General features: G+C 42.0%; 1 protein-coding gene across 1 annotated transcript in view; it reads left to right on the top strand.

Annotated features, from left to right (window-relative positions):
• nrxn3a (neurexin 3a) overlaps window positions 1-15,265 on the top strand; it is a 280,401-nt gene that overhangs the window by 202,998 nt on the left and 62,138 nt on the right. The window contains exons 10-12 of the mRNA XM_071207179.1: window positions 3,310-3,500; window positions 4,581-4,754; window positions 8,082-8,201. Of these exons, the coding sequence (XP_071063280.1) occupies window positions 3,310-3,500; window positions 4,581-4,754; window positions 8,082-8,201 (485 nt within the window). The remainder of the gene's footprint in view (window positions 1-3,309; window positions 3,501-4,580; window positions 4,755-8,081; window positions 8,202-15,265) is intronic.

Genomic DNA, 15,265 nt, shown 5'->3' with positions numbered 1-15,265 from the left:
AGTCACAACATGTAATCTATTGATTCGTGTTCACCAACACCATTTTCCCCTTTTTTTCGTGTCACACAGAACGATTTTAAAAGCAATGTATTTCTAAGTCCGGAAGCTGTGGGGTTCATAAAAACATGTTCTTACTCAATATCAAGCCACGATTATTGTTTTTATTTTAAATCGTATGTCCGACTTTTTTTGCCGTCCGTGAGGAAAAGAAATGGTCAGAGCCTCAGAATACTGAAATCTACATTTTTTTAATGCAACACTATAGAGACACATTTAATTTGGCATAAAACCAACTATGTAGTTAAACATGTATTTACTTATTACTTTACAAACAAGCTTTCATGTAGTCTTTCCCTGCAGCCACGAGGAGCAGCTGGACGTCTAGATGAAAGGTGGGGCTAATCTTTAGTTAGGTGATCCAAAACCTACTGGTCTTTGTCGTTGGGGAAATCTGTTCCTGGGCCCATAACTCTGACCCAGTGTATGAGTGTGTACTGCCCTCCCTGAGCAGTGAGCACAGGCCTGCAGCCTGGGCTGCTCTCAGTGTCTCCCTGTTCCTCCTGTTGGCGTCAGCTGGTAGAGGTGTTGGAGTGCTTTCTCTTGTTATGCAGCATGACACATACACAGCTCTGGATGTTTAAATAATACATATTTTAAAAAACGTGCAGCTTTAGGCGATTTTATGTTTCAAATGTTTTAAGGGGCTTTTCTTTTCTAAAAGTAGCTTCACAATTGTGATGGAAACTTCTGAAGCAATGGAGACAACACTCAGGGAGACACGAGGAGAGCAGGAGCTTTGATGGCAAACACTGATGGTTTATTTGGAGCTTCGGCCGGAGAATTCACAAGACATGTGCTGTGCCGCGAGTTGACACAGTGGTTGCCAAACCAATTCTGAAGATCTCTACCCCAGACCCCTGTACTTAGTTCTGAGAGAATAATCAACATGCGGCATAACAAGAGAAAGCACTCCAACACCTCTACCAGCTGACGCCAACAGGAGGAACAGGGAGACACTGAGAGCAGCCCAGGCTGCAGGCCTGTGCTCACTGCTCAGGGAGGGCAGTACACACTCATACACTGGGTCAGAGTTATGGGCCCAGGAACAGATTTCCCCAACGACAAAGACCAGTAGGTTTTGGATCACCTAACTAAAGATTAGCCCCACCTTTCATCTAGACGTCCAGCTGCTCCTCGTGGCTGCAGGGAAAGACTACATGAAAGCTTGTTTGTAAAGTAATAAGTAAATACATGTTTAACTACATAGTTGGTTTTATGCCAAATTAAATGTGTCTCTATAGCAGGGTTGCCAACTTTGGGTACCTGGTTGGAGTGAGATTTTGATATCATGGTTTTAATTATACATATGCGCACGAAATGACTGCTATCGTGTCAGCAGCGGGACCTTAGCATATATATAGGATATACAGTATATACAATATATACAAATACACAATATTGGACACAGACTATAAAGGGCAGACAGTTTCATTCACTAATGAAAGTCAAACATGTTTGTTTCCACTATAAGCAAATAATTGACTTATCGTACGATAAATAAAAATGAACTCGATACATTTCCATTTACATGAGGATAATAACTTTAATAATAATAACTTTATTTGTATAGCACCTTTCATACATGGGATTGCAGTTCAAAGTGCTTTACATCAGTACAAAATAAGACATAAAATCAGTGTAAAACAAGCAGCAAGAGCAAAGCATAAAATGGGATAAAATAATAAAAAATAGGGGGATAAAACATAGAGAAATAGTGCAATGTCAATCACAGAGAATAATGCAGTATAATAGTGCAAACGGATGTGACTAGCAGTTTGAAAGGATGTACTTGAATTATTATTATATATTATCATTATGTCAGGGGTCTAATATGCTCATACAACGGTGCCGACAATATTATCGTTTATCGCAATCATTTCCGGGAAAATGTATCCAACAAAATTAATTATGGTGAGAGGCCTATACATGAAACACACACACACAAATCTACAGACTTACTCCAAACTGCCAAACATATTAATTAACACACTCTCACTCTCATACTCTTTGACTCTATGTTGGCCTAGTAGAACAATAAGCAGCAGACTTTTACTTGTTATCATTTCTACTGGATCTTAGATCTGCGCATGCGCAACACGGGTCGGCAGTGGCGGCTCCAGAGTGTTTTTGTTGGGTAATCTATGGTAGGGCTAACCCATACAGTGGGGGGGCTCAAGTCAGTATGTGCAATGTAATTACATACACGCTCCCCTGGACAGTGAAACGCCACGCGTGAGGTTTAGATTATTTCCCGTCTCAATCCAAATGGAACTGTATGAAATAAAAAGGCACATTTGTCTTGTAGTAAATAAAAATGGCGACCTGGAGCCAATCCTGCAACTGCAATTCTTTTTAAATACTAACATAAAATACACATGCTGGTACTCTCTTGAGAAGAAAAATAAATAAATCTATTACTACACGACATATTTAAACAAATGAATGCCATTTTAGTTTTGATATTGATATTGATATACTTTATTAATCCCCGTGGGGAAATTGTTTCTCTGCCTTTGACCCATCCTAGTGTTAGGAGCAGTGTGCTGCCATTTTGAACGGCGCCCGGGGAGCAGTGTAGGGAACGGTGCCTTGCTCAGGGACTTGAACTGGTGACCTTCCAGTTGCCAAGACAAGTCCCTATGGACTGTGCCACCACCGCCCCGGTTTTGTTACTTAGTTCTGAAAGCTGAACCTGCTGCTCCTCACAGAGAGAAGAGGGAAGAGGCTGTGAATGACTTTACATGGTGGATAAGGGTGGATAGCCCCCATTGTTCTGTGTGTCAAAATTAAAGACGGCCCACACATCAATCATCAAACCGTGGAGTCTTATTTCATTACGTGTTGATTTCTATCAACACGTAATGTTGTATCGATGTATATAGAGATGTACTACAGCAAAAGTATTCTCCGTCAGGACTTCCTGCAACAACACCACGCCGTTATCTTGACTCTGATTGGCCAGAAGACATTATCAAAGATGTGAGAGTGAAAGCGTGTGTCACATGCCAGATGCGTGAGAGTTGGCAACCCTGCTCTATAGTGTTGTGTTCTACTTGCAACTTTCAAATGTAACCACTTGCTGCATATTTCCTCCAAGTCTTGGGCTAGTCCACAAAGTGAATCATGGTCAGACCCGGTTTCTCCAAAATGCCTAACATTCACTTTAAACCATATGTGCCACAATGTGCAAACAAAACCAGGACGTTAGGAAATCATTTTGTGTAACTCTCAATACCATTTATCTTGCAGATACATTCACTATGTCTTTGACCTTGGAAATGGGCCCAATCTCATCAAGGGTAAAAGTGACAGAGCGTTGAATGACAACCAGTGGCACAATGTGGCCATCACCCGAGACAATAGCAACACCCACACACTGAAAGTAGATGCCACAGCCACAAGTCAGAGCATCAACGGGGCCAAGAACCTCGACCTGAAAGGTATGCAGAGGACATGACACCTGTGAAATGTTTATATCTTATTTTGTGTCTAATATGCCATCATTGTTCATCTTTAAAGGTTCCCTATTATGCAAAATGCACGTTTGTATGTCTTTTGTACATAAATATGTGTCCCCGGTGTGTAAGGAGACTCAAAGTGTCAGAGAATACAACCCTCTCTCTTTTCCTCCGTACCCACATCTCTAAAGACTGAGGTACAACGGAGCTGATCCAGATTTGTTGCGGTCATGGCGATATTACAAAAATGTGGGCTGGCTTTACGTTGAACTCCTGGCAACGTCCCGCCCACCAAACCCCTATCAGAAACGTCGCTGGATCAGAAACAATGCGTGACTTGTTTTGGAAGTCATATGGTCTGTGTTTACATTAGCAAGCATTGCTAACGCTCAGAGCCAACCTGTACTGGAGAGAATATGTGTAAAGAAACCAGATGTAAAAGGTATTTACATCTTGTATAGTTTGAGCTCCACACTGTTTCAGATATGATGCTTGATGTGGTTTGGAACATCATATGGCGTTTAATCACGGCAGCGTTTAGCTGAGTTTCTGCTGGTAGACAGCCTTCTCTTCACAGAGCTCACTGCTTGCATGTGGACGCTCCAAAGGGGCGTGGCCAGCAGCTCTAAAGGGGCGTGGCCAGCAGCAGCTCGGTTACATTTAAAGGGCCGAACCCAGAATCAGCACTTTAGTAACAGGGCTGAAATAGAGGGGTATGCCATCACTACAAAGGGTAATCTGTTTGGTATTTTAAGCAAAACACTTCAGAAACGTGTTTTGGATAGATATGACCCGATAATATATTGTTCAAATATAGCATAATAGGTGAGCTTTAAGTATTGTAACTGTAGTGCATTGTCCAGCCTCCCTTCTAACACCATGCCACTACCAACACTGTGTCTAGGGGGTGTGCTTTGCAGATGTGTAATGTGAAAGTACATTTCATCTGGACTTGATCAAAGACCTCAGATTTGACCCTGAGAAATAAAGACGCATTGATCTTAAAGAAACTGTTTAAAGAGTATACATGATTGGATCCTCCTGTTCTTCTCACCCTCGCAGGTGATCTGTTCATCGCAGGACTGGGTCCAGGCATGTACGGAAGCCTTCCTAAGCTGGTGGCTTCCAGAGAAGGCTACCAGGGCTGTTTGGCGTCGGTGGACCTCAACGGTCGCCTGCCGGATCTCATGAATGACGCATTGTTTCGCAGCGGACAGATTGAGCGTGGATGTGAAGGTACACCGTCGCTACGATCAGAACTCGATTTAGACTACAACACAAACTCCAACTCCAGCAGCGCTTTCTACCTGCTCAATGCAAACAGTAGCTCCCCCGTCCTGTGTCCATGCAGAAACCCCTTCCTTCTATTAACTGTACTTGCTGCCTCACTTAGCCATTGCTAAACTCAGGCCAAACAAGGAACACCTCCTCACACACACCACCACGTTATCGGCCACATTGGTCGCCCACACACACAGCTGTCCCACCACCATCAGAGCGAGTGGTGTGAAAATACTGCCAGGTAGTCTATTTTTATTTCAGAGGCTTTTGTAGAGTTTCACATTCATATGTATCAGAACATTTTAGAAAAGCTCAGGTTACTTTAAATGTGATACTAATATGGCAGCATCTCAGACCGGTGTTATACCATCACTAATGCAGTGGATGTGTCAATCCGAAATGCAAACCTTTATGACAAACCTTTTTAACCTCACAAAATAATGTTGACATTTGAATAGGCTAGTTAAAGCTTCAGTCCTCTATCAATGTCTACATATGTGTACATTACTAAGTGTATGTCGCCCACTTCATGGCAGAACTAGCCAGAACACAACTGCGCTCGTGATTCTTTTTAAAAATGTGCACAATACAATTATTAGAGATTTTGTGTTAATATTACATTATATGATTTATATAATAATTAATAAAAACTCTTTAAACATAACGTTTGTATTGTAAAGCAAAATGCAATGCTAAAGATCAGGCAAACAGCATCATTATGCTTGCTGGACAATCGTTTGAATGTATACATTCCATAGCTTATTGTTTGCTCCATGGCCTCCATTATATGTGTCGACGGACACACATTTTAATGTTTAATGTCATCTTAACTTCAAATCACTAAGGAATGATTTACCTTCAAAGCCCTCCATACCACATAGACTTAAAGAGTAGAAGTACTCGTTTCACACATGTAGAGAAGATGTGAAATGTGAGCTATACAACTTTATTAATTAGAACAGAATCAAATGTCAAAGGTATAACACAAGTCTAGCTTTAGGGTGAGCAGTTGTATGCCAGGCCACACGGACCCTGCAGTCATACAGTTCCTTCACAAAGCAACACAAACAAAGGCCTCGTTTGTTTGTGTTGCTTTCCAATTGTTAATGCATCTTATACAGCTTGATTGGTTGTTAAAACATTTTGCACATGCAAGCTAATCTCACCAAGGACAACATGTTTCCATTGTTTTAATGCAAATTATTTTGTAGTTCTTTTTGTCATCATCTCAAGGTTCTGGATTCCCACAACCTGTTGCATGGAAATCATGTTGTGTACAGCTGTGTTTCCTATGCCTGCCATATCATCCATCTGGATATTGATTGTACTGTATGGTGTTTATGTTTTTACATTCACTTATAACATAGCCCCATGTTAAACCAATACATGTGTTGGTTTCATTTGAATCATATCAATGCAAACAGACACTAACGCTGTGTGCTGTGTGTCCTCCATCTGCGGCCATCCGAATGGGATTTGATAACAATGTTGTAACTGTATTGTATGAATTGCAAGGAAGTAATGGTTGATTCATTAATTATTCAAAATAAAAGCTATCACTCTCAATCACAGCTTGCTGTTGTCGTCCATGGCATTCTGTCTCATTTTTTACGTGTGCTTGTGATTTATAATTTGTTTGTTTTTTTGCCGATATATCATTGTCAGTTGATTGGACTTTATTTCTTGCGGTGTACTGCCTGTTTCAACTACATGCTTTCATAACATGCATCGATTTATGTGTTTCAGCCAGTGATCCCTAAGCAATGCAATTACTCTTGAGTTAGCAGTACTTGGTACCGTCTCTAGATGGCGGTACTGCACTGTAGCAGCACTTAACTACAGAACAAACATGAAGCAGCTGTTCACGGTGTTACATCATGCATGACATTCTGAGGAAGATCAGGGGACGAGCTGAAAGATGGACTGCATTGTAAGTCACTGTCAGGTCCAACATTCCATCATCATCATCAGTTCACTCGCTCCTCAACAGCAGCTCCACACAGTGTCCGCAGGTAGGTCTCCACTCGACACGGCTCTGTGACCACATGCAGACTGTTTAGGCAAATCAATGTACATGTTTTCAAATGTTGCACGGTTCCAGAAGCATAGCAGGGATTTCAGGCATAAGCTCACCTACTTCCTAAGTGCACGGAGAGGGAAAACAAGTGTGAACATATACAAATCCAGAAACACGTGTAGAATATAGCTGTGTTGTGTAACAAAGCATTTCGGCTTATGGCCTTTATCAGGGTTCAATCATACTCTAAAAAAACATTTTAGAAAGGCATTTGTGAGGCAGTTTTTATTAAAGAAATGTATTAAAGAAAATCAGGAACAGCCAAAAATCTTGCGCTTCGGAGTGTTCTGTTTGGTCTAAGTCGCGCACGGTTCTGAAATTCTAAAAGTAACAAAACTCGTATGTCTTTTTCTTTAAGCCATTATCCTGTACAACATGCATAATCTGAATCAGAAATATTTCATTTGTCCAACAGCAAATAAAGGTCTATTAAAGGTAGGGTAGGTCATTCACTTCAGAAACACTTTTTGTTATATTCCATGCTTTGACAATAAATATAACTATTTCATCTGTGGAAGCCGTGGCGCTGTAACAAGTCCAGTTATCTGCCTCGGCCCGCGGCAGATAATTGGATGGCCTACCTGCCTGTCAGCCTTCCATCTCGTGCACAAACTGATCTCGTGCCATCATTGGTAATGTGCGCGTGTGTTGGAGGAGGGGCTCTGTGAGGAACTCTGAAGGAAGGGGCAGATTTTGTTCGGTTGTGTACTTTCAAATTCTAGCTTACTAAAGCTGGTTTCTCCATTCTTACCTACCCTACCTTTAAATACTCACTCAAAACTTTGAGCTTTAATATTTGATTTTCAAGTGGATTGACTTATTTTACTCTGTGTCTAAACACAGAGTAAACAGAGAAGTCATAGGAAGGTGACACCATATGGTCATTTGGTCCACAGACAACAGCATGTCAATCGTGTGTTCTCAAGAACACTGGTTCCTTTAAAGTAGAATCTGGGTTCAGTTATGAGGCGCACCGACTGTGTGTGTGTGTGTGTGTGTGTGTGTGTGTGTGTGTGTGTGTGTGTGTGTGTGTGTGTGTGTGTGTGTGTGTGTGTGTGTGTGTGTGTGTGTGTGTGTGTGTGTGTGTGTGTGTGTGTGTGTGTGTGTGTGTGTGTGTGTGTGTGTGTGTGTGTGTGTGTGTGTGTGTGTGTGTGTGTGTGTGTGTGTGTGTGTGTGTGTGTGTGTGTGTGTGTGTCCTACCTTAGGTCCCAGCACCACCTGTCAGGAGGACTCCTGTGCCAACATGGGTGTGTGTATCCAGCAGTGGGAGAACTACACCTGTGACTGCTCCATGACCTCGTACACTGGCACGCAGTGCAATGACCGTAAGTGCTGATCTCACTTTGATTATCCATATCAAAAACACACACTCTAAAAACCAATTGTTGTGCCTCCAATTACTGATCCTCAAAGTAATAGGAAGCTGATTCAGGTCAAATACTTTGATAAGGCATATTTAAAAATGTCGGGCCGTACACACCAGTGCAGGTAGCTTAATCACAAAGAAAGAAACGTGTTATGTCATAAACATAACTGCAGTGCACGCAGGTGAACGGCCACATATAACAGGCATGCTGTACGTTGGCCCCTGGAGGATTCAAACGCTACAGGGTAAAAGTACGTTTTGAGTTTGGTGTCAATATAGGGGGCTGATCTGAAGGGGGTGCTATTTCACAGTCGAGGGACTGCAAATGCAAAGGTGTGCTCAGCTCTGAACTGCAGTGGCAGCCAGTAAAAGAGGCCAGAGATGGGGCCCCGGTCTGGGCCCCTGTCAGGAGCCTCCTCCAGCGTTCTCCACTAGAGGCACAGGGATGACTGAGCACAGTATACAGCAGGGGTGGGCACACTTTTTGGCTCGGGGGCCACTATGAGTTTTACATTTGACAGACGGGCAGTAGCAGAACGTTAAAAAAACAATTAGCTGTCCACTCCTCATTATACACTCGGCACTCAATGTTGACTTTTCTTTTCTTTGGTCCACTCATTGTTACAGATGCAGGTTCAAAGGTGATTTAGGTTCAAAGCTGAATTATTGCGTCATTGCGTCATCGTTTGCGTCATGACGTAACCGTTTACGTGTCTTCTTATGACCCACACAACGTTTTACGTCGCAGATTTTCTCCGCAACACCGCTCACAACAACATCAATAGATACGAAGCCAGATTAAATTAAAGAATTACTTCTCCAACCTTGTACCTTTCTCCAGAGTACCGTGGTGGTGCATTGTTTATTAATGTGGTTCAGCTGCATTACTGCCCGCTGCTCGTCTACCGGAGTTTATTCTCCCGTTAACTCGCGGCAGCTGTAAAGTGTTCATTGTCTGACTGTCACACAAGCAGCTGAAACATATCCCCCATCCCCAACAGTGAATGTGTTTTAGTCTGAAAGCTGTTTGGCATCACAACGCTGTTATGAACGTTTCTCTGGCATTCTACAGGTGATGTTAGCATAGCAACCGAAGCTAATCAAATTGACTACTTGTTGCTATCATATTGTGGCATCAGCCGTTTTCTACACGCATATTTTACCTGCGTAGTTTTCGTTATGATTTTACTTGTGATGGCCACATGTAGCCCATGTATTGATTCCACCCGATAGCTGCTATAATACAAAACAACAGGAAAAGGTCTGCCTCTTCACAATGGTCAATAACAGTGAATGGATGGTTACTAAAGTAAGGTCAACTAAACAGAATCACACTAAGCCTGGTTAGTGTTGCCTGACTTTATATAAGTGTTTTTATAAGTGTGTGGTCACGTTCTAGTCACTTTGCTCAGCGCTACTGCTTGTTACAACTTGTATTCGCCGTACTCACCATGAACTGTTATTGCTCAGGTTAATCTCACCCCCCTCCAATGTAAGCGTGACGTATTTGGCTCTTGGATCTTGCCGGGTTGCCGAGTGGGGCCAGCTAAGAGAATAGACCAGACTCCAGCAAAGGTAAATTGTGTCTAGAGTGCGCCATCTAGTGGGATCAACTGAAATGCCGGGTATTGCAGGAAAAAGGCTAAATGAATGCGGTCTTTACTATCATTTGGACAATTTTGTACCAATATTCAGCGGGCCGGATTCAAAAGCCCAACGGGCCGTATATGGCCCGTGGGCCTTAGTTTGCCCATGCCTTGTATACAGGGAGCTACAGTAATGAAGCGAAAAGGAGTAAAGGAAAGAAATGTTTTGTTCTGCATTGACAATGAAGATAAGAAATCTCAATTTCATTATTTTACAGAGCTTTAGGTATAAAAACCTGCACTGACAGCTGTTTGTAACTAAGACGCAGGCTGCACTTCAGAAGGTTAACATCCATGCATTCAACATAACAAAACATAACTTTGCATCCTTTCTCTAGGTGGCTTGAACTTGAGGCTTGTATCATCATAATTATGTATGCAATGTAGTTTCAAGTGTGATGGGAAACATAGTTGATGCTTGTTGCACATGTATGTATGTCTTAGAATTGCTTCATTGTTTACTTAGAGATTACATTACATTACATTTAGCTGATGCTTTTATCCAAAGCAAGTCACAGTAAGTGCATTTAACCATGAAGAAAGAAACTCAAAATAAAGTCAAAACCGTGTTAGTGCTGCTGCACTGACTTTATATAAGCCAAGTGCGGCATACATAACATCATCTTTAATTGTTGACACCTTATCCGTTTTTTAAAAGTCAGCATAAGACCTTCCTTTTTGATACATTTTCTAGTTAGGGCTGATTAGATTCAGCCCCTAGTTTTGCTACTATAGGCAGAGAACTGTGGTAATACTCTGTTAAGTGAAGGACAATGTGTTTGTTGAGCGTCACCTCGTACGTCTCTCTCGGTTGTTGTTGGAGTAAGTTTTGCACTTTACTGTTCTGCCTTCCATTAATCAAGTGCAAGGGGTAAAAAAGTAAGCGAGCATATACTGAGTGAGGTTTAGGGCAGGGGAGACAAACAGCTATGCATCACAGCAGACAGGTCATTTGAACAGCCGATGCTGCATCTGAGTGTGACCTGGGTTGAGGTGATGTGCAACAACATTAACATGAACCTTTCCGTTGGTCGCTTGTTAGCAGACCCTTCACGTGATGGCAGAGCGAACAGGTACAGGCAGGGCCCATAGTGATAGCCCTATAGTTTAAATCTACTACCCACAAATAAACATATGGACATGGGTTATTATTTAAAATAAATGGTAAATGTATTTAGAAACCTATCAATGTGATTTTAAGTGGGGGTGGACCTCAAATCCTCTAGGGGGGTCCGGGGGCATGCTCCCCCGGTAAGATTTTTTTTTTTAAATGTTGGAGTGAAATGCATCAATCTGGTGCATTTTGAGGGGAAAATAAAGAGGCTAGATCTATGGAAACACCTATATGAAATAATCATAAAATCATGGACTTAACCAATAACATCCCATTTCCGATATCAAAAAAACACTGAAACTTGTTTATTTATTTATTTTTGGTTCATTTATAGTTGAGTGTCTGTGCTCCTGAATCAGCCTCACCTGTCTCCCTCCTCTCCCCCTGCTCCTCTTTGAGGCAGCAGCAAAGACTAGTTTTAGCTCTCAACAAGTTTTAAAAGTGTATCTTACCTTTTTTCACCTATTTAACTTTTTATTTATTTATTCATGCATATTTTACTAATCACTACCCTCTCAAATGGAAATATGTGTTTACATAAATGGTGAACAAACCGTTTGAGACCCACTGAGAACTTAGACTAAGTTAATCTAAACACTCAGGCTGCTTCTCAGGTCGACTATTTTCATTTCCTCGCTCCTCAGTCCTCGGTCTCACCGGAAGTTGATTTGCCTGCGCCATCTTGAGTACCGTCCCATGGCTCTTATTTCTGCCGGAGGATCGAGGAGCGAGGAGCGATCATGGAGGAGCGATAACCGAGGAACCACCAGACCATCCTCCGATGAAATCCTCAGATACTCACCCCGCCCCCTTACTGTGTATCGCTCACTGATTGGACGAGGCAGTGCATGCACTGATCTGATGCTTCTTGACATGAGAGCAATACCCCAGCGAAGAAGAAAATACATCAACCTCACGGAACTCACTCCTCAGTTTATACCGTGTTTTGTTTCAACTATTGTTCGTTTAAATACATTTTAAGAATGGCGTTTATCTTTTTTGAGAATGACTTCTTATTTTATTTCATGTATTTGGGTCTACAACAGATGATACTAATGTTTATGTCAGTAAATGTGCACTAACAGAGGCGGGGGTGTTTGTGGAAATAACGGGAACAGAGCTGGCTGCTGCCAGACGAACAGCTGTGCAGCGTCATCACAAACAGCTACGTCGCTTCACCTGACGCTCCGGAGGAAAGGACGTCCCATTGCTCTTAAAACTCATTTCCCTGCTTCTCGTGGTTTCCTTGCGTCCCTCCATGCTTCCCTGGTGGGAGGGACTAAATGCAGGGAAACGACGCAAGTGAGGGAAGCAAGGATTTAATTTAATCGACCTGAGAAGCAGCCTCAGAATCCTTTACCTCACCTGAGCTGAGTTTATCCCGAGCTTGAATGACACACAGAGACCAATCGAGGGCTTTGATTTATGATCTGTATGACCGTGACCATGTCGGCAGGCCACATCATGTAGACAGCCAGTCAGCCTGTGTGAGGCAGGCCACTTAACAGGCCAGGCCATCGGGAAATCCCCCGGTCCTCCCGATGGCTAGTCCGGGACTGGGTACAGGAGGCGTAGGGCGAGGGATCATTGTCCACAAGTTAATCGATCGCAGATGGCGTCGTGGTCACGGACAAATACAAAAAAAGAACGAAATGGGTTGCGAAATATACTTGGGCGGCCGTTAATATACCTGGGCGGCCCGCCCAAGTATAGTCTGTGTGGGAAACCCTAGATGAGACACAGGAAGGTTGGCAATCCACATTACAGTCCGAAGAAGGGCGGGGGGCAGACAGAAGGGGAAGCACAGCATGTTAATATTATACATATTAATTATACTCTTGTATGTAGATAGTATAAGAAATGTGCAGAATATGACAGTTTAATGGTGGAGGTATACACACATATTGATAGATGTCTTGTAATGCACTGTCTTGTAATGCACTGTTGAGGAACCTGCGACCCAAGTTTTTCATTCATTGCATAACCGTAGTTGTGTATATGATATAAACCTTAGAAAATCTTGAAGTCTTGAAAGGGATGTGCAAAATAGTCATTATATACAGTCTTTAATTAACTATTAGTAGAGGATAACGAGTAATGAATATACTTTATAGGGATCCTATTAATATCTAATAATAAAAATAATAAAATTAAATAACGTGCTTTAACCACTAGGTTAAATCAGCTGTGCACCTTTATGGTGTAAATACAGCCTATCTACCAATTGGATCAAATATAAAAGTCAGCCGAATTAGTGTTGATACTGCAAGGAGACGTATTGTGTGAAAAGAAATGTAAGATGTTGTTTAATGACTGATATATTTATGATCCACGTCACGTTTTCAGTTCCTCATGTTTGTCTAGAAATCTTCTCATCAGGGCTCTATCAATCAATCAATCAATGTTTATTTATATAGCCCAATATCACAAATGTTACATTTGTCTCAGTGGTCTTCACTGTGTGTACAGAACATCAGTATGACAATACGACACCCTCTGTCCTTAGACCCTCACATCGTACAAGGAAAAGCTTCCGAAGAAAACCCAGTTTAAAGGGAAAAATGGGAGAAACCTCAGGGAGAGCAACAGAGGAGGGATCCCTCTCCCAGGACGGAAAGACGTGCAATAGATGCCGTGTGTAAATTGAAAAGATAATACATTTGCAACATAGGTAGTCCAGATGTTTGGAAATGCATGTGTGTATAATAGGAAGATGAATCCACGAGGATATCCATACAGGACCGATGATCCAGGACCACAGCCACGACTCAAGATCCAGGGCTCGCGATCCAGGACACAGGACCGCAGGATCATCCATGACTCCGGATCCCGGCGTATATAGACACCAAAAAGAAAGACATTTGGGGAAGCTGGGTTAATCGGAACATGAGAGTACACGGGTACAGACAGAGAGAAGGAAGAAGTAAGATGTCCCCCGACAAACTAAGCCTATATCAGCAAAACTAGGGGCTGCATCTAATCAGCCCTAACTATAATCTTTATCAAAAAGGAAGGTCTTAAGCGTACTCTTAAAAACGGATAGGGTGTCTGCCGCCCGAACACAAACTGGAAGCTGATTCCACAAATGTGGAGCTTGATAAGAAAAGGCTCTGGCTCCCATTGTACTTTTAGAGATTCTAGGAACAACCAACAACCCTGCATTCTTGGAACGCAATGCCCTAGTAGGACAGTAGGGTATAATGAGTTCTTTAAGGTAAGATGGCGCCTGCCCATTAAGGGCTTTGTAGGCGAGAAGAAGAATTTTAAATTCTATCCTGTGTTCTATAGGGAGCCAGTGTAAGGCAGCCAGAACAGGAGTAATGTGGTCCCTTTTCCTAACTCTGGTTAGTACACGAGCCGCAGCATTTTGAATCAGCTGAAGCGACTTGACTGACTTCTTGGTACTCCCTGATAATAAAGAGTTACAATAATCCAGCCTAGAAGTAACAAATGCATGGACTAGTTTCTCTGCATCGTTTTGAGGCAAGATATGCCTGATTTTTGCAATGTTACATAGATGGAAGTAGGCGGTCCTTGAAATTGATTTTATGTGGGCGTTAAAGGATAAATCCTGATCAAATATAACACCAAGATTCCTTACAGTCTCACTGGAGGCCAAATTAATGCCATCCATAGTTAGTATATCTTTAGATAATTTGTTTCGTAGATTCTTCGGGCCAAGTACAATAACTTCAGTTTTGGTCGTGTTTAACATCAAAAAGTTGAAGGTCATCCACGTTTTTAAGTCCTTAAGGCAGTCTTGAATTTTATTTAGATGATTAATTTCATCAGGCTTGATTGATAAATATAGTTGAGTATCATCCGCATAACAATGAAAGTTTACGGAATGATTCCTTATAATATTGCCTAACGGAAGCATATATAATGTGAACAAAATAGGTCCGAGCACTGAGCCCTGTGGCACTCCATGGCTAACTTTGGTTTGCGTGGAAGATTCATCGTTAACACGTACAAACTGAGAGCGTTCAGATAGATAGGACCTAAACCAGCCTATAGCAGTTCCCTGTATGCCAACTAAGTGCTCTAGTCTTTGCAATAGGATATCATGGTCGATAGTATCAAATGCAGCACTGAGATCGAGCAAAACAAGAAAAGAGACAAGTCCCTTGTCTGAGGCTATTAGAATGTCATTTGTGACTTTAACCAGAGCTGTCTCTGTGCTATGATGTGTTCTAAATACAGACTGAAAATCTTTAAATAAATCATTGTTTTTTAAGTAATCACACAACTGTTTTGCGACCG

Source organism: Pseudochaenichthys georgianus, chromosome 22 (assembly GCF_902827115.2).
Source record: "Pseudochaenichthys georgianus chromosome 22, fPseGeo1.2, whole genome shotgun sequence".
NCBI classification, from domain to species: Eukaryota; Metazoa; Chordata; class Actinopteri; order Perciformes; family Channichthyidae; genus Pseudochaenichthys; species Pseudochaenichthys georgianus.
Note: the sequence above shows the minus strand (reverse complement) of the source record. Positions and strands in the feature narration are given on the sequence as shown.